We start from the raw sequence: 23250 nt of genomic DNA, 5'->3' as shown, positions 1-23250 counted from the left end.
ATGTTAATATTTTTTTATGATTAAGCAATATAATATGACACTTGAAATTTACATAATAAAAATACATGTTTAAACTTGTTTGAACTTGTTTAAACTTGTCTGAATTCCAAGAAAAAATAATTAGTTTGAATTACGATTATAAAAATATCAAATTACAACTTTTTTAGTGGTGGGGATAATGCTATAAAAAGTGATGTACGTAGCTGTTGAAGTATCTCTTTTGAAATTCACCTTTGCTTCAGTTAGTTTTTTCCGCATATATTTTTTACGTTATTTTTATTATTATTATTATTATTATTATTATTATTATTATTATTATTATTTTGTTTTTGATATATTTATTATTCTAAACTTAGTCTATATATTTTATAAAAAAAACAAATATTACTCATTTGCCAGTTAACTCTAGTGTTGAACGGTTCGGTAACGTATATTTTGCTTAGTATTTGAAAATATAACGGTAAGTGTATAAATTTTTTAAATAATATTGTGAAACTTAAATATAATTTTTTTGAAAGATGGACACCTACGAACAAAATGTTATGCAAACGCTAAACGCGGTACCTCGAGGTGGTAGCACTGATATGATGAAGAAAGTGGAGAGAGCGTTGAGGCTCATCAAGACGGTGGAGGAAGCTGAGCGATGGATGATACTTAATAAGCAGAACATCCGCTTATTCAAAAAGATGTTGATGTTAAAGAAAGAAAATCCTCTGCGTCTTGAAGCTAATATTGGACTTTGTAAATCATACCAGCGGCAACTTAACCGACTGCGATTAGATTTAGTTAAGCAAGGTGGTGGAGTCACCCAAAAACAAAATCGACATCTAATCTGGGAGACAATTGAAACCCACCATCAGGGTAGGGTGAAGACTGGTATGATTACAAATTTGGATTATAAAGATCCAAATATATTTTTCAACCGGGCATTTCCAATGTTTAGAAGACACGTTCGGCGTGAGCTAGTGAAGCATCCCCTCAAGGTAAGTAAAATTTAAGATTTATAATTTAAATAGTCTAATGAGATCTTGAATTTTTTTCAGGTGTATATTATGTTCACGGGCAATTTTATTAAGCCCACCACCAAAGAGGAGGATTTGAAAACTTTTATAACGTCGGCCAAGGAAATGTATCTGACAACGGACATGCAGGAGTGGTACAATGATCATGTCAAAAACTATTTGCTGAAAAAATTGGAAGAATTCCAGGAACGCGATAGCGGTTGGGCTCTTGACATGATCATAAATATTCGAGTCCACATGAATAAGTACTCTCCGATCACAGCTGGAACATTTTGCGAACTACCATCTGCAATTAAATGTAGAAAAGCTGTGATCAATGTCCAGAATAAAGACCAGCATTGTTTTCTATGGTCGATAATGTCAGCACTTTACCCGGTTGAAAAGCATCCTCATCGTTTAACTAAGTACCCGCACTATAAATATCATTTAAAATATGATGGATTAAAGTTTCCCATGTCTCTGGATCAAATTAATAAATTTGAAAAGATGAACCCGCAGCTATCGATTAACGTGTACGGCTACAAAGTTACGTTTCTACGTGATTTAGAAATTTTCCCTGTACGCGTTAGTTCGAACACTGCGGGGAAGAAAATTCATCTATTGGCTGTGGAGAATGGGAACAGTCACCACTTTTGCTGGATAAAAAATTTAGCAAAGTTGAGTCGATCGGGTGTAACAAAACACGTAGGTAAAATTTATTTATGTGATCGATGTCTCAACTATTTTGCTACAGAAGTCAAACTCCAACAGCATTCAGTAAATTGTGGTGAAAAAGAAGCGGTGCGGGTACGAATGCCTGAAACTGATGACGAGCGGTTCGTTGAGTTCAAAGATTTCAACAGCAAGGAACGTGTTGAGTATATGGTGTACGCTGACTTTGAGGCACTATTGGTACCACAACATCATGAAGACATGGAAATGGATCATGGGTCTTATACAAAAAATATTCAAAAACATGTACCCTACAGTGTAGGTTACTATGTTCATTGTACCCATGATCCCAACCAATCGTTTTATAAGGCATACCGTGGTGCTGATTGTGTCAAGTGGTTTGTTCATGAACTGGAACAAGTAGCGTACTCATTAGAGCAAAAAATAAAACACGTTAAACCAATGTATCCGCTCACCGTCGAACAAGAACTGGATTTTATGTCAGCAGAGAAGTGTCACATTTGTGGTAAAGATTTCGTATCCAATTCCATACGTGTTCGCGACCATTCACATCGCACAGGTAATGCAGGTTATTTATTATTTTTTAATTTCATCTAATTTTATATTAATCTATTTTAGGTATCTACCGTGGAGCAGCACACCAATTTTGTAATCTGCATTATCAAGATTCAAGGGTGATACCTGTTGTGATGCACAACTTAAGTGGATACGATTCGCATTTTATTATTGAAGCTCTGCTGACGGAAATCGACGGTCAAGTTGATGTGTTGCCCATCAACAAAGAAAAGTACATCAGTTTCACAAAGCACGTCTCGGACATTCAATTAAGATTCATTGATTCCTTCCGATTTCTCGCAGACAAGTTGGAAAATCTGGCCTCATATTTAGATAATGATAAAAAATCCATTTTACATAAAGAGGTAAATGATAAAAAATAATTAATTTTTAATACAGGGTTGTAATTTGTTTTTTAATTTTTTATAGGTCAGTAATGATGAACAATTTCAATTGCTAACGAGAAAAGGTGTATTTCCATATGAATACATGAGTAGCTGGGGACGTCTCCAAGAGACAAAATTACCACCAAAGGAGGCGTTCTACAGTGTGTTAACAGATGAACACATAACGGATGAGGATTATAACCATGCGATACAGGTATGGAACACATTCAATTTACATACACTAGGTGATTATTCAGACCTGTATATGAAAACTGATGTGTTACTACTTGCGGATATTTTTGAAAATTTCCGTAACACTTGTATTCATAGCTATAATCTCGATCCTAGTCACTATTACACACTTCCTGGCTATACGTGGAGCGCCATGTTGAAATACACCAATATCAAATTGGAATTGTTCACGGATATTGATGACTTGTTGTTTATCGAGAAAGGAATCAGAGGCGGTGTAAGTCAATGTTCTAATCGCTATGCTAAGGCAAACAATAAGTACATGGAAGAGGGGTATGATAAAACTCAAGAAGATGTCTACCTTATGTATTATGATGTGGTGAACCTATATGGTGCAGCAATGTGTGGATACCTACCAACAGGAAATTTTAAGTGGGTCGACACACCAAACATCGAGGATGTTGCAGATGATTCACCAGTCGGGTACATTTTAGAAGTAGACCTTGAAATACCCCAACATCTACATGATAACTTTAGCGATTTACCGCCATGTCCGGAGACAACGAAACCACCTGGATCAAAACAAAAATATCTTCTGTCAACCCTTTACAATAAGACCAACTATGTCGTGCACTACAGGAATTTAAAACTGTATACACAACTCGGTGTTAAGGTAACAAAATACCACCGTGTGTTACAATTCGATCAATCTGCATGGTTGAAACCATATATTGAGTTCAATACCGAGATGCGCAAGAACGCCTCAAATGAGTTTGAAAAAGCATTATTCAAACTCATGATTAATGCCATCTTCGGTAAAACCATGGAGAATGTGAGGAAACATCGGGTTGTGTACATACGAAAAAATTGGGATGGAAAACATGGTGTGAAGAAATTAATTGCCAAACCCAATTTTCACAGTATGATGGTGCTCGACAATGACGTCAGTATTGTTGAAATGAAAAAATCACAGATACGTTTCAACAAACCCATCTACATAGGCTTCACAATTTTAGACATATCGAAAACGTTTGTGTATGACTTCCACTACAACTACATGTACCAACGGTACAACCCCACAAATGTCAGGTTATTATACACAGACACCGATAGTCTAATTTATAGCGTGAGAAATACTGACGTCTATGAGGTCATGAAACAGGATATTAATCGTTTTGATACGGCTGACTATGCACCCGACAACGTCTATGGTATACCACTACGTAATAAGAAAGTCAAGGGTTTAATGTCCGATGAAAATAATGGTGATGTTATGTTAGAATTTGTCGGATTACGTAGCAAAATGTATGCTATTCGGGTGCAAAATAAAAAAGAGACTAAACGATCCAAGGGTCTCAAGAAGTCAGCTATCCGAAAACTTACTTTTGAGGACTATAAGCGGTGTTTGCTTGAGAACCGTAACTTTTACCGTGTTCAGCAAAGCATCCAATCCAAGCGACACCGCTTACATACCATCAAACAGCAGAAAGTGGGCTTATCACCATTTGACCAAAAACGACACATTACTCACAATTCATGTGAAACAAAACCATGGGGCCACTATAGCATTATTTGTTGAGTGTAAGTATTTTATATTTTATGTTTTTAATATTTAGCTAATTTTTGCTGTTGTTTCAGAAATGTGTCCTGCTGTTGTTGTGATGATCCTCAAAGTGGTTCGGTATTGTGATAGGTGTACAAACAATTGATAGAGTAGTGCGCATGAACAATTGATAGAGTAGTGGTGGGGGTGTCAAAAAATTGATAGTTAGGTTGAATTATTATAGAAAACAATTTAGTGTTAGTTTAAACATACAAAATGCAAGACTTTGGTAATCATAATAGTGATAACAACTGTATTGTTAATATGATTAAAGATAATTGTAGTTTAAGTACTATAAACAATGTGTTAACAAAGTATTTTAAAACATCGGTTAATATGGCAATTAAATGTGGTCGACCGGAAACTTTAAACTACCTTATTGATAAGGTAGAACAAATGGACTTAGAAGTGAAATTTTCCCCATCGTCAGACGATGAAGACAAACAAATTTGGAACTGGATTTTAAAAAATATCCACTCTGGACAAAAAGATGGAATTGTAGGACTATCCATTTTTGAACAATCTTACTACAGTGTATTTACATCAGACGAGTTATCCGACTATGTTCAAGTGAAAGAAATAATTGAAAATTATCTTATGAAAAAAGATAATGATGATGATGATGATGATGATGATGACAATGGACACTTTTCAGAATAATAATTATAATGTATTTTCGATAATTTATAAATATATATTTTTTAAATATTATTATAATACAACTCTGTTTTTATATGTTATAGATAAAATTTTACAATAAAAAAAATATTTTTACAATGTGATATTTTTTATTTTTATTTTTTTTTTTTATAAAACACAAATATGTTCACAAAAGCGGTCCACTATGAAATAAGACTTTTTTTATCAATATATGAATCATGTAAAGAGTCGAACCCTAACCACCGGACTTTAACTTTGGATCCATCATCATTTAAGGTAAATTATCATTATTTTGAATCAGAATTCATATTGATTCACAAACATCTTCTACACTAATACCTGGGGTTGGGAAAAATTACTCCAAATTACTCCGATATTACTCCAAATTACTCCGATATTACTCCGATATTACTCCAAATTACTCCGATATTACTCCAAATTACTCCAAATTACTCCGATAATACTAAACAGGTCTGTATCTAAACAGGTCTGTATCTTAACAGGTCTGTTTCTAAACAGGTCTGTATCTAAACAGGTCTGTAACTAAACAGGTCAGTATCTAAACAGATCTGCATCTAAACAGGTCTGTATCTAAACAGGTCTGTTTAATACTGTTTTTGACCGGTTTAATACTGGTTTTGATCGGTTTAATACTGGTCTGTTTAGAAACAGGTCCGGTTTTCAGTATATTATGTTTTCTTCCCTTAACTCTTGTATCAAACTATTTATCTCATTTTGGTGGCTGAAATTTCCCGCGTCACGTGATGCGCATAACAGCCGTAATCTGTCGCAAAGTTCGTCGATTGTATTCCAGTACACATAATCTATGGGATTATTAGTTACTCGTGATAATGTTAGACCGCTACCAGAAGCAGGAGCCGATGGGTATAGATGTTTCTTAATGATTTTTTTATACTTTAAACCTCTAGTTCCTTGAATTTGACCCCGAGAGTCATAATTCCGTCTATAAGCGTTTGTTGATGTTACAATTTCTAAATAGTTACGCATGTCTTGCTCTGAATAATGTTTTGGTATCTGTTTTACTAAAAGCTCATATAAACCTGATGTCCCGTCGTACCATTTTTCGTTGACTTGTATATCGTTATGCTTAATGTGAACCACTGAATTACCTACATATAATCTATCAGCAGCATTATCATAACGTAATCCGTAAATATTATCGATAAGCTTATCATCTTTATTCGATAATATAAAATAAATGTATTTACCGGCCATATCTCCATAAGTCTTTGTAAAATGCTGAAGTGCATGCTGATTATTCTCTGGTGATTTTATAATCTCCCTAAATACAACATCAGGAGTGTGTAATGCATCATCCTCATAGGTGTCTGATAGATTTTGTTTTGTGACTACTGGAGTATCTTCAAATAATTTTCGAGCCTTCATTGGCGTATAATTTAATAGTTCATCTTTATTGTCTTCTAATGTATCATCTTCCATCTTGCGTTTTATATTAATTCGAGTAAAATCATTTTTGTTCTCTTGTTTTTCTACTAGCTTATTCAACGGATCAGTGATGGGCTTAAATGCTTTTTCTAATGAAATGGTCGCTGTTTGTTCATCAGCTTTGAGTGCGTTATACTTTTTCTGTATAATATCTCTCAACTTAGCTATCTGTTTCGTTGTCTGAAGCATGTTATCACATGAAAGATCACAAATTAAATGACCTATACAGTTGATAAACAGCGCTTAATAACCTAACAAGCATCAGCAATCAACCTAGATAATAAGCTCTTTATAAGGAATAATAATAAATCAACTTGTACTACAGATTAGATAAAAAAAAATTTTATTTAAAAAAAAATTACAATTTTAGATTAAAACAAAATACATAAATGATTTTTAATAAGAAATTACTAATTTTATGTTAAAAGTTAATATCAACTTGTTATTTAATTATATTTGTTTTTCGCAAGTGATGAATTATAGACAGTATTTCTTTTCCAACATCTGTAGAATATAGACTTCTTAATGTATCAATTAATACATTGGGATCAACATTATAATAAGAAATATTTTCATCAACCTCTAGGACACTCTTACTATTCATAGCTGATTCATATTCCTTGTATTGTTTAGTTTGTGAATTATCCAATTTGCTTCTATCACTACTCATTTCCAGATTAAACCTTTGATTGCTACTCTCTGATTCATTAAATGAAATATCATCATATGATTCATCATCATTTGGTTTTAACTTTGAAGTTTTAGCAACGATAGATTCCGAACTCTTTGAAGAATTGCTCAATGTTCGTTTTCTTTTACTAGATTCAGCAATAGAACAATCTTTATCATTATGTATATTTTGAATAGCATTGTTGAAATCAGAGGCGTGACAACGCTGAATGTGTCTATTTTTATTAAATTTCCGAGAAAATATGAGATCACAATATTCACATTTAAACATGTTTATCAAAAAAAAACTGTATCGGTTGTGAACTGACTGATGGAGTAACTTGAAATAATAGGTCTGTTTAGAAACAGGTCTGTTTAATACTGGTTTTGACCGGTTTAATACTGGTCTGTTTAGAAACAGGTCTGTTTAATACTGGTTTTGACCAGTTTAATACTGGTCTGTTTAGAAACAAGGCATTTCGTGCCTTTCGCACTGATGCTATAAAGTTTATAGTTTTCTTTGCCTTTTTCGTCTTTTTCTTTTTTAATCCCATACTGTAGTGTCACCAATACTTTGTGTGTTTTTTCAGATTCATAATAATAATTTTTTTCTGTAAATTTTTTTTAAAATGTAAATTTTAATCATTAATAAATAAAAAAAAAAATATTTATAAGATTTTTATTAAATAAAACCTTTATTCTAATCTCATAACACGTGTAAAATTATTTTAAGATCTAATGCGATTCAAACAAGTTTAAACATGTTCAAACAAGTTTGAACATGTATTTTTATTCAAACAAGTTTGAACTTGTAACAGGATGATGATATCATATTTTTCAAAGTCAAATCTATTTCAACATATTTTTGAGAATAGCTGACACGTGTAAAATTATTTTAAGATCAAAGTCCATTTAAACAAGTTTGAACATGTATTTTTATTATGTAAATTTCAAGTGTCATATTACATCGCTTAATCATAAAAAAATATTAACATCCGGTCACGTGTTTTGACACATGTAAAATTATTTCAAACAACCCCACCACTAAAAAAGTTGTAATTTGATATTTTTATAATCGTAATTCAAAATAATTATTTTTTCTTGGAATTCAGACAAGTTTAAACAAGTTCAAACAAGTTTAAACATGTATTTTTATTATGTAAATTTCAAGTGTCATATTATATTGCTGATTCAATAAAAAAATATTAACATCCGGTCACGTATCTTGAATTTTATCATGTATACTTAAAGTGTCAAATTACAATATTTTTCAAGGTTAGATGATATCTATTTCGACATATTCTTGAAAATTGTAGACTCATAATATTCTTTTCTTGGAATTCAGACTTGCAAATTATTATCTAACACGTTCAAGTGTCATATTACATTGCTTAATCATAAAAAAATATTAACATCCGGTCACGTGTAAAATTATTTCAAACAAGTTTGAACTTGTAACAGGATGATGATATCATATTTTTCAAGGTCAAATTAACATATTCTTGAAATTGCTGACACGTGCAAAATTATTTTAAGATCAAAGTCCATTCAAACAAGTTTGAACATGTATTTTTATTATGTAAATTTCAAGTGTCATATTACATCGCTCAATAAAAAAATATTAACATCCGGTCACGTGTAAAATTATTTCAAACAAGTTTGAACTTGTAACAAGATGATGATATCATATTTTTCAAGGCCAAATCCTCAAGTAATGGATTATAGATAGTATTTCTCTTCCGATGTTTGTAGAATGTAGCCTTCTTAATTTATCAATTAATATATTAGGATCACTATTGGAATCAATATTTTTTTTCATAAGTTTTCAATACTAGGTTGAAAAAAACAAAATTTCATTAAAATATATAAATAAATTTGTGTTTTGGGTATTTAATTGCCTCTTAATAGGTAAAATTGATATTCTACCATAAGTTCAGTTCATAGTATTTTTAAAATGACAAAAAAAGTTAGGAAAAACCCAAATTTTCCACAAAATATCCACATTTTTTTGTGTTTCAATGATAATTTAGTTTGTAAATGTGCAAATAATTTAGACATAATTGACAACTTTACAGGTAGTAATTGATGGTTGTAATAATTTTTCTAGTTTTGTGTCATATTATTTATTCAAATGACAAAAAACATTCAAAAACAAAAACTTCACATAAAAAAGGAGTAGCTATTGTGTTTCAGTGATACATTATGTTGTAAATCCCGATTATTTGTTTCTTATTATTTTTGTGAGTGACAATAAGGTGGAAGAAACATAAAATTTGCATGAAAAATGGTTTACTTTGATGTTTTTGATGAAAAATGTCTAAGAAACTATTAATTTTACATAAATTTTAATATTTTTTTTGTTCTTTGAACTAAAATTTCACCACACTGACTCTAAATACAAATCTAATGATATGATTTTAAGAATTAAGAATGAGGATAAATGTATGATAAATCACAACACCAGATACATTCCATAATAATTTTGAATAAATTAGAGTGGTACATGTTATTTTCTTAAATAATCACAGGAGATAAACGCAAGGGCTAAAAACACGCAGACCTAACAAACTCGACCCCATTAAACCAACCAATAGATCAGTGAATATAAATCATGAAAATATATTTTCATACACCTTTTTTGTTTGCCAGAAATACTTAAAAATTGTTAACTTTGTATGCTAGAACACTAATTTAGACTTCAAATGAGTAAGTACCCCAAATTTTAATTTATGTATTTGTTAAGTCTTAAGTCGAAATTTTAATAAAAAATGATCAATTTTTATGTTTCTTAGCAGTAATTAGGGTAAATTTTGTTTATTTTTATGATAAAATCAACTCTTCTCGAGATATTTCAAATTTTTAGATTTATAAGTAAGACTGCATTTAAGTTAGATTGATAATTTACTTATTTTATATATCATATAAGTAACATATTCAATACCCAAGAAAAAGACACACGTTATTTTCTTAAATAATCTTTGTTTTATAAAAATAAATCAAAATTCTCCTGTCACGTTAGATTTGGATATGAACCAGATATGAACTGAGAAATCAGAGTATTAAAGCAGATAAAAAAACAATTTTACTAAAAAAATTGATAAAATCAGAGTATTAAAGTAGTTATCAAATCAATTTTGTTAAAAAACTTATAAAATCGGAGTAGTTACCAGAAATATTCACCATTCACGAGGTGAAACTTACAAACCCAAGAACATATTTATTGAAGGATTACAACAACGATATAAAGGGTGGTTTCTATGCCGAAGAATTACAAAAAGTTCACGATCCAAACATTTATTTAGTGGAAAAGGTCTTAGCTAAACGTGGATCCAAAGTTAAAATCCGGTGGTTAGGGTTCGACTCTTTACACGATTCATATATTGATAAAAAAAAGTCTCCTTTTATAGTGGAACGTTTTTATGAACATACTTGTAACAATAAAAAATTTGTTATAGTGGACCGTTTTTGTGCACATACTTGTGATTTATAAAAAAAAATAAAAATAAAAAATATCACATTGTAAAAATGTTATTTTTATTGTAAGTTTCTTATTTAAAAAAACAGTGTTGTATTATAAATATTTAAAAATAAAAATACATAGATTTTATAAAATGATTTTTTTATTCGGAAATTTCTGATGTATAACAATAAAATATATATATCTTGCAGTAACAAAATTCAATATAGGAATGATTTTAAAATAATGCTTGACTTTCTTCTTCGATGTCAACACAATCTTCGTTAACATCATCTTCGAATAGGCGCAGCGTTAATTGGTGACTTCTTCCAATTTTCTCCTCCACCATCAAATACCCCGGTTTTGTGTTAAATAATTTAATCATGTTGTCCGTCAACACTGCAAACCTAGATGGTAGAAAAACCCCCTCGTTTTCTGTACCATCTAGGCTTATATCCAGTGAAACTTTTATTGATGGCCCATGTATCGTTAGAATCCGCTCCATTTTTAGTATTTTTAATTTTTTTTTCAGTGGCAAGTCGTCCATTTTTATGCATGGTCGCACTAAACAACTATCTAATAATTTTAATTCTGCTCTATTCATTTTGATTAATATTATGAATATTTAATGAAAACTGATATTACCGTAATGTCGAGCGCCTTTTTTATATGATTACCACCACTCCAAAAATCCCCCACCAGCAAAAATTATTATCTAATCTCATAACACGTGTAAAATTATTTTAAGATCTAATGCGATTCAAACAAGTTTAAACATGTTCAAACAAGTTTGAACATGTATTTTTATTCAAACAAGTTTGAACTTGTAACAGGATGATGATATCATATTTTTCAAGGTCAAATTAACATATTTTTGAGAATAGCTGACACGTGTAAAATTATTTTAAGATCAAAGTCCATTCAAACAAGTTTGAACATGTATTTTTATTATGTAAATTTCAAGTGTCATATTACATTGCTTAATCATAAAAAAATATTAATATCCGGTCACGTGTTTTGACACATGTAAAATTATTTCAAACAAGTTTGAACTTGTTACAAGATGATGATATCATATTTTTCAAGGTCAAATTAACATATTCTTGAAAAATGCTGACACGTGTGAAATTATTTTAAGATCAAAGTCCATTCAAACAAGTTTGAACATGTATTTTTATTATGTAAATTTCAAGTGTCATATTACAATGCTGACTCAATAAAAAAAAATATTAACATCCGGTCACGTATCTTGAATTTTATCATGTATATTTAAAGTGTCAAATTACAATATTTTTCAAGGTCAAATTAACATATTCTTGAAAATTGCTAACTAATGTCAACGTCCCGCCCCCCGTTCACTCCCCGTCAAGCACCACTATTGGTCAAAGCCAATGACGTCATCAATGCTTAGGCAGCCATTATTCTCCTCCACCACACCTCCCGACGCCATCTTAATTTACTATTGGCCAATGCCGAGGTTTCCAACATTCACCTAGGTTTGCCCTTACGTCCCGCCCCCTGTTCACTCTCCGCCACTATTGGTTAAAGCCAACCCCCCCGTTTAGCCATTCCTCACCCCACCACACCTCCCAACGCCATCTTGATTTTTACAGCGCTACTATTGGTCAAAGCCAATGACGTCATCAATGCTTAGGCAGCCATTATTCCCCAACACCACACCCCCCGACGCCATCTTGATTTACTATTGGTCAATGACGTCATCTATCCCCTCCAACTTCCGAGGTTTCCAACATTCACCTAGGTTTGCCCTTTTTTGAAAAGTGTACCATCCAACTGTGCTGAAAGGTACATGACTCTTCTACTAACATAATTAGATTAATATTTAGAACAATCAGTAATTAACGCACATCAGTTTTACATCAAAATTATACAAATTTTCTTTCAGGTCAAAAATCTATTTTCTAATGCGTAGTACTTTAGATAACATTACGTATACACATGGTATGCAACATTTGGGTTACAATCATTAAAATCTATAAAACTAATAAATAAATTATTTATAATAAATTTATATTTGATGATATTATATTTCAAACTAATATATATTATATCTTCTACAATAATATAACAAAAAAGTAGTTTTTTTTTCTATGTGCGTTCATCACTTGTAAAACAACCAGATATTAAGAACTTTTTTTAAAATTGTAATCATTCTATTTTAGAAGCTTTAATTTTACCAGTACCAGCTTTAAGAGTACCAGAAATTAATGACTTTCTAATTAAAATATTGGGGAAAATTGTACAAAAAAAGTAATGCTTTTTTGCCAAATGAATTTTTATCAATTTTGTGGAAAAATGTTTCCAACAAAATTGTTTGTATTTTTACAAGGCGCTACTTTTGTACTGATTTGATGTACACACACCTCTATCTTTTATCGCTAGAAAATTGAGTTGACTTACACATGGCCTAAAAGATCCACGTCAACTTTAAGGTTTCTACCATATGCCCTCCTTGCAATCAAAAAACTTTCATTCAGATCATTTTTCAAGTGACTGATTTAAATGAAACATTCTTTTTATTACAAATTATACTATACATCAATGAATCTGGTCGTTAAAATTCAATTACAGTCCATTATATGAACACTAGGCAAATTTTAAAAACTGAGAACCTTACTCAAGCTCTGAAAGTATAAACTTTTACAATTTACTACCCAAACTTGAAATTTGCGTTAAGTGCCACGGGCATTAGCCCTCGACGACGAATGAAAGCTATTCACTTTTCACATATAAATACGATTACTTTAAGATAGAAGCAACGTTATCTGAAGGTTGTTGTATTCTTTGAGTTTAATAGTAATAATATCATCTTTAAACAGTTTAAAAAGGTAAGAACCACACCTCCAATAACATAATATATTAACATTAAAATCATCTAAACTATCAATCTATAAAAATAAGAATTTTATAAAAGATGGTATTTACTTACTTACCTATACCTTCTATAAATATTAATAACGTGAATATGGTTGAAGGTGACTTATTCGCATAAAAACAAGTGAAAACAAACAATTGAATGAGTTAATTATTCAAAATATTTTTATAAAAAGAAAACAAAAACATTCTTATAGAATGAAATGTAGGCCATCTACATACTAAGATACATAATTTCCCCACAAATTGATCCGCTTTTATTCCATTAATATTATCAGGTGGGTTTAACATGAAATAAGAATCAATTAAATCACAATTTGAGGCTATCTACAAATTTTTAACTCTGGAAGGAAACTTCAGTTTCCTTTTTACGAAAATATTTCCACCAAAAAGTTATTTTTTTATAAGGGCAATTTTATATTTAAACTTTTGTTCTATCTATTACAGTTTACAAGATGAAAACCCACTTGATCTATGTTGCTCATTAACTCACTTTTTACGGCCTTAAATATGCTATACATATTTGAATTCGATATAAGTTGGTGATTTGAAGTGTTAAAAACTTGGGACTAGACTTTATTCACTCTGATATATTTCATATGTAGAGTGTAAAAAGTGAAGTTGTAAAAGGACGAACTTTCATGTCCCGCCATGGGATATGATATATGTTTCCTTGTAGATAATAATCTCCTGAATGAAAATTGTATAAACCAATATTGGTTACCGTGGAAAATTTTGAGAAACTTTTATCAATTTTTGATGAATTGACATTAGCCTTATGGACAAACGGCTGTATACAACACGGAAGATTACAACACAAATGCATCAAAATCCGGTTTATTATTTCTTTTTGAGGTTCTACGATCAAAATAAAGGTTTTTTTCTTCAGGGTTTACCTTTACATTTGTTTTAACTTTTCACTTTGACTTCACAAGGTTTTTGAAATATTCTGTATTTTCTGAAATTATAGAAGCAATTTTAACGTATAATTTCTCAAAGCTTATATCATTTTTCAAAACAAATTTAACTTGAATCAAGTGAATTTCTTGCCTCATTTGTGAATTATTGAATTACGTATAGAGGTTGTCTCAAAATCATTACTAAAGAATTAAAAATTTTAATAGGCTCTCTATCTCTAGCTAATAAATAGTTGAAACATCGAGAATTTGTTAATTACATGAGAGAAAACTCATGTAATGTTACAATAGAGGCAAAATGGGTTAAAATTTCAGGAAAATTTTATTAATTGGATTACAAATTCGCAGTTGTGTCATCAACTATATGTAGTCATATTATACTCGACCACAAAGTACAGTCATATCAGTCATAGTACAGAAATATTACTGCCGACTGTCTAAAAAAATTATAAATAGTCTAAGCCCTAATGGTTCCGTATACCTACCAATAAATTTATTCACTTCTCATGAACTACTACTAATTTTATTTTATGGCCGCTTATTTGGAAGTCTTTAGACACAAGATAGGTTTGCGTCTTTGAATATGATTGTTAAATAACTATAGCGTATAGCGTAAAAATAAAATATCTTTTTCTATCTCTTCTAAGTTAACGAAATCGATCTTAGGGATAATAAAAATGGATATTTCTATGAAAAACTGAAAATGATGCCACATGCTTACTTTTCCTACTAAAATGTCATTACTATTTTCCAATAAAATAAGAGGATACGCAGAAAATAGTCATTTAGCAATTTGCATACATCACTATAAAAATCAAAAGTTGTAATAACTTATATTAATTGCTTATAATTGCATAATTGAAAAAAATGACAAATAACGGTTTTTTTTAAACATATTAATTAAAGATCATCTAGTATTTCTTATAATTCATAAAACACCAATGTAAGTATTAATTATAACCTTTCAACCTTGACATGTTCATCATGAGATCTGTGTAATAAATAACCCCATTCACTTCATTTCAATCTTTATAAATTAAAATTCTCATAATTTTAACTATTTATATTTAGAAGTATCTGACAAAATTTCGTAAAAAATCTCTTTATACCATTTTATAAAACTACAATAAGAGAATAATAAGTAAGAAGAATGTAAAAGATAGAAGAAGGTACTACAACATCATGCACCCACGTAGAGAAATTGTAAATTGACATTTTAAAGTACATAAAGTAATAATAAGAAAAGATCATTTGTTGTATATAGATATTTGATCAGGTCGATCAGGGGTCAATCAATTACTGTTTGTTTAATCATTAAATGATGTTTAAATAATAATATTGTCTATGTAAATATGTACAGTCAAAGCATAATAAAAGTTTACAGTTATTTATATTTATTTGTTTTTACTGGTAAAAGAAACACTTGAAATCTAGTTGCCTCCAACATGAAAAAATAGTCATTTTCCAATACGGAAAACCAGTTATTTACGACACGAAAAACCAATTATTTTTCTTTATAAAATCGAAAAATTATTATTTTAAAATATAAAACATTTGTACGTCCCAAAGAAACGCACCCATCGAATGTGTTCGCGGCATGATTTTTATGTTTTCTTTACACAAAATGTATCGAATAGAAAACTTTCTTACATTAAAATTTCGTGGAAGAAATCTATATAGCCTTGGCCTGTTCTTTCCAAAATGAGTTTGTTAATATATATAGGTTTCTCCCACGAAATTTTATATGTAAACAAATTTTCTATTGAATATGTTAAAAAAAAATGCAAATCATGACGCTGCCTCCAAAAATTCAGTACATCATATAAAATTCTATCTAATTTGATTGGAGTATGGTAAAAATATTATTGAAAATATTGGCTGCGAACTATACATTAATTTGTATATGTCAAATGTGTACAAAGTGTGTATATAGTAAAGAAATATAATGACAAAAATTTGGCAAACAGAAACACTCAAATGTCCACAAAAGTACCATACGGTTGGTCACACACACACACACACACACACACCCAGTTTGACTAAACGACAAACCAAATGACTTTGTCGTTTAGTCAGTCATTGTAGTCTCCTATAACTAATTTTTTATAGTTTATTATTAATTCACTTTCGTACTATCAATTACCACAAAAATTCTTCAAAAATTCTAAAAAATAGAAAATGTTTATGGTTATCCTTTTGCCACTTAAATTCTTATGCCTATAGTTTTCCAATGCTATGTTCTATGATAAACTACATTTAGTATAAATGGTAGAGCTAACTACACAAATTTTAGAAAATTATATTAATTCCAGGTAATTCGCTTATAATATTCAGTTCTTTTCGAAGTAGAAGCGAGAAACAAAGTTCGGTCAATATTTTACAGGCTACAGCTCCTTTTTACAGGCAACAGTTTCAATATTTTACAGCTATAGTTCCGAGGCAATGCGAGGTATATGGTAACAAAAATCGAGGCGAGGCAAGGCAAATTGTTCCAAATGCAAAAGCAACTCTTCCCCCTAAATTTGATTTAATATTTTAGGAAAAATATTTATTTATTAAAAATTATATAGAAGATACTAGATAAATTATTATAAATGATATTAAAATTAAAAAATAATCCAGTAAATTTATAATGATTTTTGTTTTTAATTTTATAATAAAGTATAAAATAATCTAATTATTACAATATTATCATATTATAATGTAATAATACAATTAATTCTTGTTTATTTTCACAATCTCAATATCTCATTCAATAGATAATATCATTTTAGTATTGAGATTTTGATGATGGAAAGAGATAGAGAAACAATGAGACAGACAGGGAGATTTCGATCTAGAAACCACAGTCGTAGACACGACTGTGGTTGCTACTTTTTTAAATTTTTTTAGAATTTACTGCTTTCATTCCAAGAGTTATAACAATTTAGGTAATAAGCAACTTAGCGCTGTGTTTAAAGATATTTATTCTCTAACTAAGTGAGGCGAGGATCATTGTAAAAAATATCTGTGCTACCTATATCAAAATTTTTTTATTCTAATTGAAATGTTTATAGAAAATAACTTTTTTTACAATTTATGTCATTTATTGCCAAATATTTACTTAAAAACGGTTTACTCTTTGCTGAATGTAATTATCTTGCCATAAATATTATAATTTTCAATCCAAAATGGTCCTAGAAATGCGATTAAATATAAAAAAGAAAAAAGTTTTAAATATTTTCTGCTCTTTTTCAAAACACTCACTTATGCGTTCCTTTATTTTGGACAATACCAAATGTATCGCGTCTGTTCTAACCGAGATAAGACAAATCACTAGTTTTTGCTGCATCACAAAAAACGATATATAAATTAATAATAACGTGTATTTTAGTTTTTTTGACATTATAAGTGATCGCTACTCATGCATATTTATAACATATGCAGATATATTACTACTGTTTTCACAGTAGTGCTGTTTTTAAAACATATAATTATACAAACATTACTAAATAAATGTATAATGAACACTCTTTTTATTTATTTTAAATTTATGTACAAGAATAAAATAACAGAATAATCGTCAAACCCAACTATAATAATAATAATAATAATAATAATAAACATTATCTTTTATTGAAGACAACAGTAATATAACAACATTCTATTTATTATAGAAATATTTATCTATTTTATAGTAAATAATGCAGAAAATAAATAAATATATTATAGTTCAATGTAAATGCGAGAATAGACAGATAGACATTCTACAAATAGTATAATTATTATTCATATTATTTTATTTAACGCCATGCCATAATATCACTTACTTGTACCAATAATATTGTTTATTAAAACATTGATTGTAAATGTTAAAGTCGGATAGAGTTGGCTATCCGAACTTAAAATTGTAAATTCAAATTTTTATTTATTTATTAGGTGATACCATAATAAATAATATATCAAATTTGTACGAGGCTCTGTTGTCAAGAAACTTATAAAAAAAACTGTTAATTTGCACTAAAACTACTGCACCGATCGGTACTAACAAAAGCTCACTGTCGATATGAGAAATATTACTGATAAATAAAAATTTACCCTTACCTATATCTTACGAATGCCAGTCATTTACGAACCCCGATTTGAACTATATATTTGATGTATCAGAACTTACCAAATATTTCGTGATAGGTTGCGCCAAGATGGTGCAAGATGTGATGGACGTATAAACCATCAGTCACACTTTAAAGTTCAAGAAACAGAAAAAAAGACCAACCGAAACCAACCGAACCTAAATATGAATTCAATAAAACCTAAACATTTACGGCTTTGGCTTTATAAATTATAGTGGCGATTATCAAAGGATAGATTTGGATTCTGACAAAACATACCCTTTGATAAAATCGAGAAAATAGCAAAAAAAAAATTTGGTTTGGAATTTAACGAAACTCATTGTCAGTGGAATCGGTAATTTTGATACAAAAAGTATAAAAATCAGGAGAATTTATATAGTCTTTGTTAATGATAGTCTTTGTTTTTAAAGGAGAAATTGCCTAGCAAAGCGGGCGGGTATCTGTTAGTTAATTACTTAAGTAACACACGTCAAACACACCAAATACGTTGGATACGTGATAATTTACCTTCTGTAAGTAGTGTAGGTACCAAACACAAGGTACTTCTATAGCAATATATTTTTGTTGTGAAGCTTTTAATACAATACAAAATATTTCACAGCGATTCATGTACTTTATAAGCTTAACAAAGCTTAATTATTCTTTGAGTTATTAAAAAAAAAGACATCTAAAACATTTATGTAAATGAATATGTCTTTTATTAGGTGTTATTTAATTTCATTGACACATATTCATGAACAAAAAAAAAAGTCATCAACAGAATTATATCTTTGACACACCCAATAAATCATTATTAAGAAAGTGATATAAAAACTATTGATCTAAAAATTACGTATATTTTTTTTTTACAAATCAACAAGATATACTTATCAATCTGATATAATCTTATATCACAATTTTTTGTCATAATTTATAAAATCTGTCTAGATCAAAATACATATTGCGTGTATTTCATAACATTAATTAGAAAAAATATATACAATTCACACAAAAAAAATCAATTCATTCCTTATTGTATACTTTTTTATTTAGTACTGAATGAAATCCCGTCGTTTTAATTTCGTTTTTGCCTAATTATATGTAAACAAAAAAATTGTATTGTTTAGAAAAAATAATTTTTATTTCATTAAGGCAATAATTTTGTTTTGACATTTTACATTTGTTTTGTTGTCTTTCATTAAAAGACGATCAGTGTTCCGCATTATAGGTTGTTTGTAGGTAAAATTAGATTAGGTTAGGTTAAATGGTTGTCCTGGGGTGGGACATACTTATACCTTAGGGTAGGCCCAATTCCAGCCCACTACTACATGAACCATTTCTAGCTGTTCTTAACAGCAGGAGTGCTTTGACGTCGACGGACTTTAGGTCGGAGAGGTCGTCAAAGAGAGGCTGCCTCAAGTAAGCCCATCTTCTCATGACAAGAGCTGGGCGGTGACAGAGAAGATGAGACATTGTCTCCTCCTAATCGCCACTTAGAAGAAAAACTTTGCTAATATAGGCCCTTAGAAGTGATATAAGATCTTCGGAACGCCTACGATTATACTCAGACCATATCTGCCTTGTAGTACCACAAGTTCGTTCCTCCCTCCATCTACGATTGGCCTTTTTTAAGATATCCTCCTTGAGGAGCAACTTGCAGTTCGCAAATGGAACTAGGTAAGCTTGGCAGACTTTTAAAATACATCAAAGTTAACAGAATGAAATGGACAGCCTATATAATTAGAATGAACGTCGAATATCGATAACATGATCAAAAAATTCTATTTCATAATCTACTAGCTTTCAGAGAGAATAAAATTGCTAAACTACTAAACTGCGGTGAATGAATTCATTAGAGTAAAATTTTTTACCCATCAAAGAAAGAGATGGTCGTTAAAGTGCTAAAAATAGAATACAGTGAAAGGAAATTTAGAGGAAGGCACTTGTTAACCTTAGGCTATCTGACTAGCCAAGGTAATAATTATAATTTTATATGCTAAATTTATATTTTTTTTAGTAAATATTTAATAAAAATGAAAAAATTGCCTATAAATTTATTTTTCATTATTTAGATCTAGTTCGAATCATTATTTTCTCAAGCGATAATATTCATTAAATGAATTCAGAGGACATTAATTCACATAAATTTTAACAGTGATACTTGATGAAAATTGATAAGAAGACTTTTCTCGTAAATACTAGAGATAATAAAATTGCTTGCCTTCGGCATGTAAAATTCATATCGAGAATGAACATCTCATATATAAAATCCAGACATTGCAAAGGATAATCTTAGAGAATCTATTTCTATTCAAAAAACTAAGAAGGGATTAGCTCGACCCGTGAGGAATTTCGTAGTGTAGTACCTGTGGCCAAAAACAGGCTATATAAATATTATTTAAGTATCAACAGTAATTTATACAGATATGATATACAAATTATATGCTGATCAAAATTTATGTTAAAAACGATATTTTTTTTAAACTGTTTTTTGTCATTAGCCCGCATGATAAGCCTTAAATGATACAGCATGAGACAGAAAACAGGGTAGATGTAAATTTATTAATCTACACCTAAATCACAAAAACGTTATTCCAAAGACATATTTTTATTTCGAATTCTCGAATTTTGAAACACTAAAACCTAAAAACGATTAATGCGTCTTCCTTATGCCCGTGAGACATTATGATTAGAAAAACTTTACTTTTATTATGTGACATTTAACAGCAGCATATATTTGTGTGCTGATTATTAATCAATTGACGGCATTTCTTTTAGATTTCAATAATCAAACAAACAAATTTATACACTGTCAATTTTTGTGTATAATATTTTTTTTTAAATATTACAAAAGAAGATTTTTTTAATGTGATTACTGACCGACATACACAACGTACAATTCAATACATTATTATTAGTATTTATTTTGTATTTAAAGTTGATAATAAAAAAATTATTTCTTGTAATTAATATACAAGAAACAAAAAACCACTACCGATATTATTTATATTGAGTACAGTGGAAACCATTTGCACCGACACAGAGTTTTCTACTCACATTTGAAGTACAATAGTCTGGATACCTATACCATTTGTCATGTTGGAATTACACCCAACCAGATTAGGGAACGATTTTAATTTTGCAAAACTTCGATGTAAGAAAATATTCAATGTCACAAAATTATCTGTAAAAGATTGCTCCTTTGTTTGGCATGGCAAAACCATAAGTATACGATTATAAATTTTTTATCACTTATCTCCCTTAAGTTTATTTTTTGCTAATAAAATTTTGCGTTAAAACGTATTTTCTGTTTTCGCAGAGATGTATGATGTTAAAAAATTATGAGACATTTTGTCCAAAAAGATGTTTGATCTTGAGTTATGTGAACACGATTTGAGCTATTTGAACGACTACTAGGTGAAATAGATTAAACATAATACGTATAAAAGAGGTAATTTTACATGAATCATTATTTAATTTTTCGCAATAAATTAAGTGAATCCTAAAATATTAATTTTTCAGCAATTTCATTTCCTATTTATTGTTTTTTTTGAAACCGAATTAAAGTATTACACTTCGATTTTTTCCCAAATTTCCTAAATCAATCTTTTATTATATAAATACGTTCTTCGACTACCATTCATCATTTCTATGAATTAGGGTATAGTTAGGTTATATTGTGAGGCCATTGTGATACCATATATGTGCTTTACCACCTTTTCCGCTGATAATTTCATTTATCAGCTCCTCAATTATTTTTAGAATCTGAGTACACCTCCTTCATGCACATACCAAGCACCACACCAGCCCATTTCAACCATTTATAATTTAAATAATTTTGTTGTTGTAACGGCGGTAATGAAATCCGCTACCCTAGGCATACCGAGGACGGGATAGATTACGCTCTACCAACTGAGCTACTAGGGCTTAGTATGAATTAGGTAATCGTAATCTTATAAGTAGTGTATGTCACTCGATCCTACAAAATTTAATGATGGTCTCTACTGCAACGAGTAATTACGATTAGTAAATTCAAATTGATGATTACTAGATTGTAGTCGAAATACGTATTTACATAACACAAAATCAATTTTCTCGGCTATCACAAATCACAAAATCACCCATGAAAAAATTAACCGGATGCTGGATGCGTATCAAAAACTAGGATGCAATATGCCATGTCGTTGAAAATTCATTTTTTACACTCCCATTTAAGTTTCTTTTCTGATAACATGGGTTTAGTAAGTGATGAACAGGGTGAAAGGTTGAAAAAGAAATTGAAAAATACGAGACTACTGTTGGAGCCTCCATAGGGATATCGCCACTACTGACTATAAGAGAAAAGCCCATCGTTCGAAAAAATAGTTTTTTTTCATGTAGAATAACAATTAATGTCACCAATTATGTAGGTAATTTTAAGTAAAATCATTAAATGCGTTTCACTATTAAACTTGATGCGATAGAACAATTTCATTTCGATATTTCATATAGTTTTAAGGTAGCAAAAGATAATTACTGCGAACCCAGTGAAATAAAAACAACTTTACTTAGTTGCATAGTGTTTCAATCAAATGACTCAGTTGTTTTGCCAACAAGTGTATAACTTATATTTGATTATTACACTAAATGAAGATGATGTATTCAAGATTCAATAGATACTTCAA

At 29.9% G+C, this 23250-nt stretch overlaps 1 protein-coding gene across 1 annotated transcript; it reads left to right on the top strand.

Annotated features, from left to right (window-relative positions):
- Window positions 1-1508: 1508 nt before the first annotated feature.
- LOC123292110 lies at window positions 1509-5329 on the top strand. The gene is made up of 4 exons (XM_044872666.1): window positions 1509-2253; window positions 2313-2614; window positions 2679-4102; window positions 5317-5329. Exons 1-4 carry the CDS (start codon window positions 1509-1511, stop codon window positions 5327-5329), a joined length of 2484 nt encoding a protein of 827 aa, XP_044728601.1.
- Window positions 5330-23250: the final 17921 nt, after the last annotated feature.

This window comes from Chrysoperla carnea, chromosome 1, assembly GCF_905475395.1.
Source record: "Chrysoperla carnea chromosome 1, inChrCarn1.1, whole genome shotgun sequence".
NCBI lineage: Eukaryota > Metazoa > Arthropoda > Insecta > Neuroptera > Chrysopidae > Chrysoperla > Chrysoperla carnea.
Note: the sequence above shows the minus strand (reverse complement) of the source record. Positions and strands in the feature narration are given on the sequence as shown.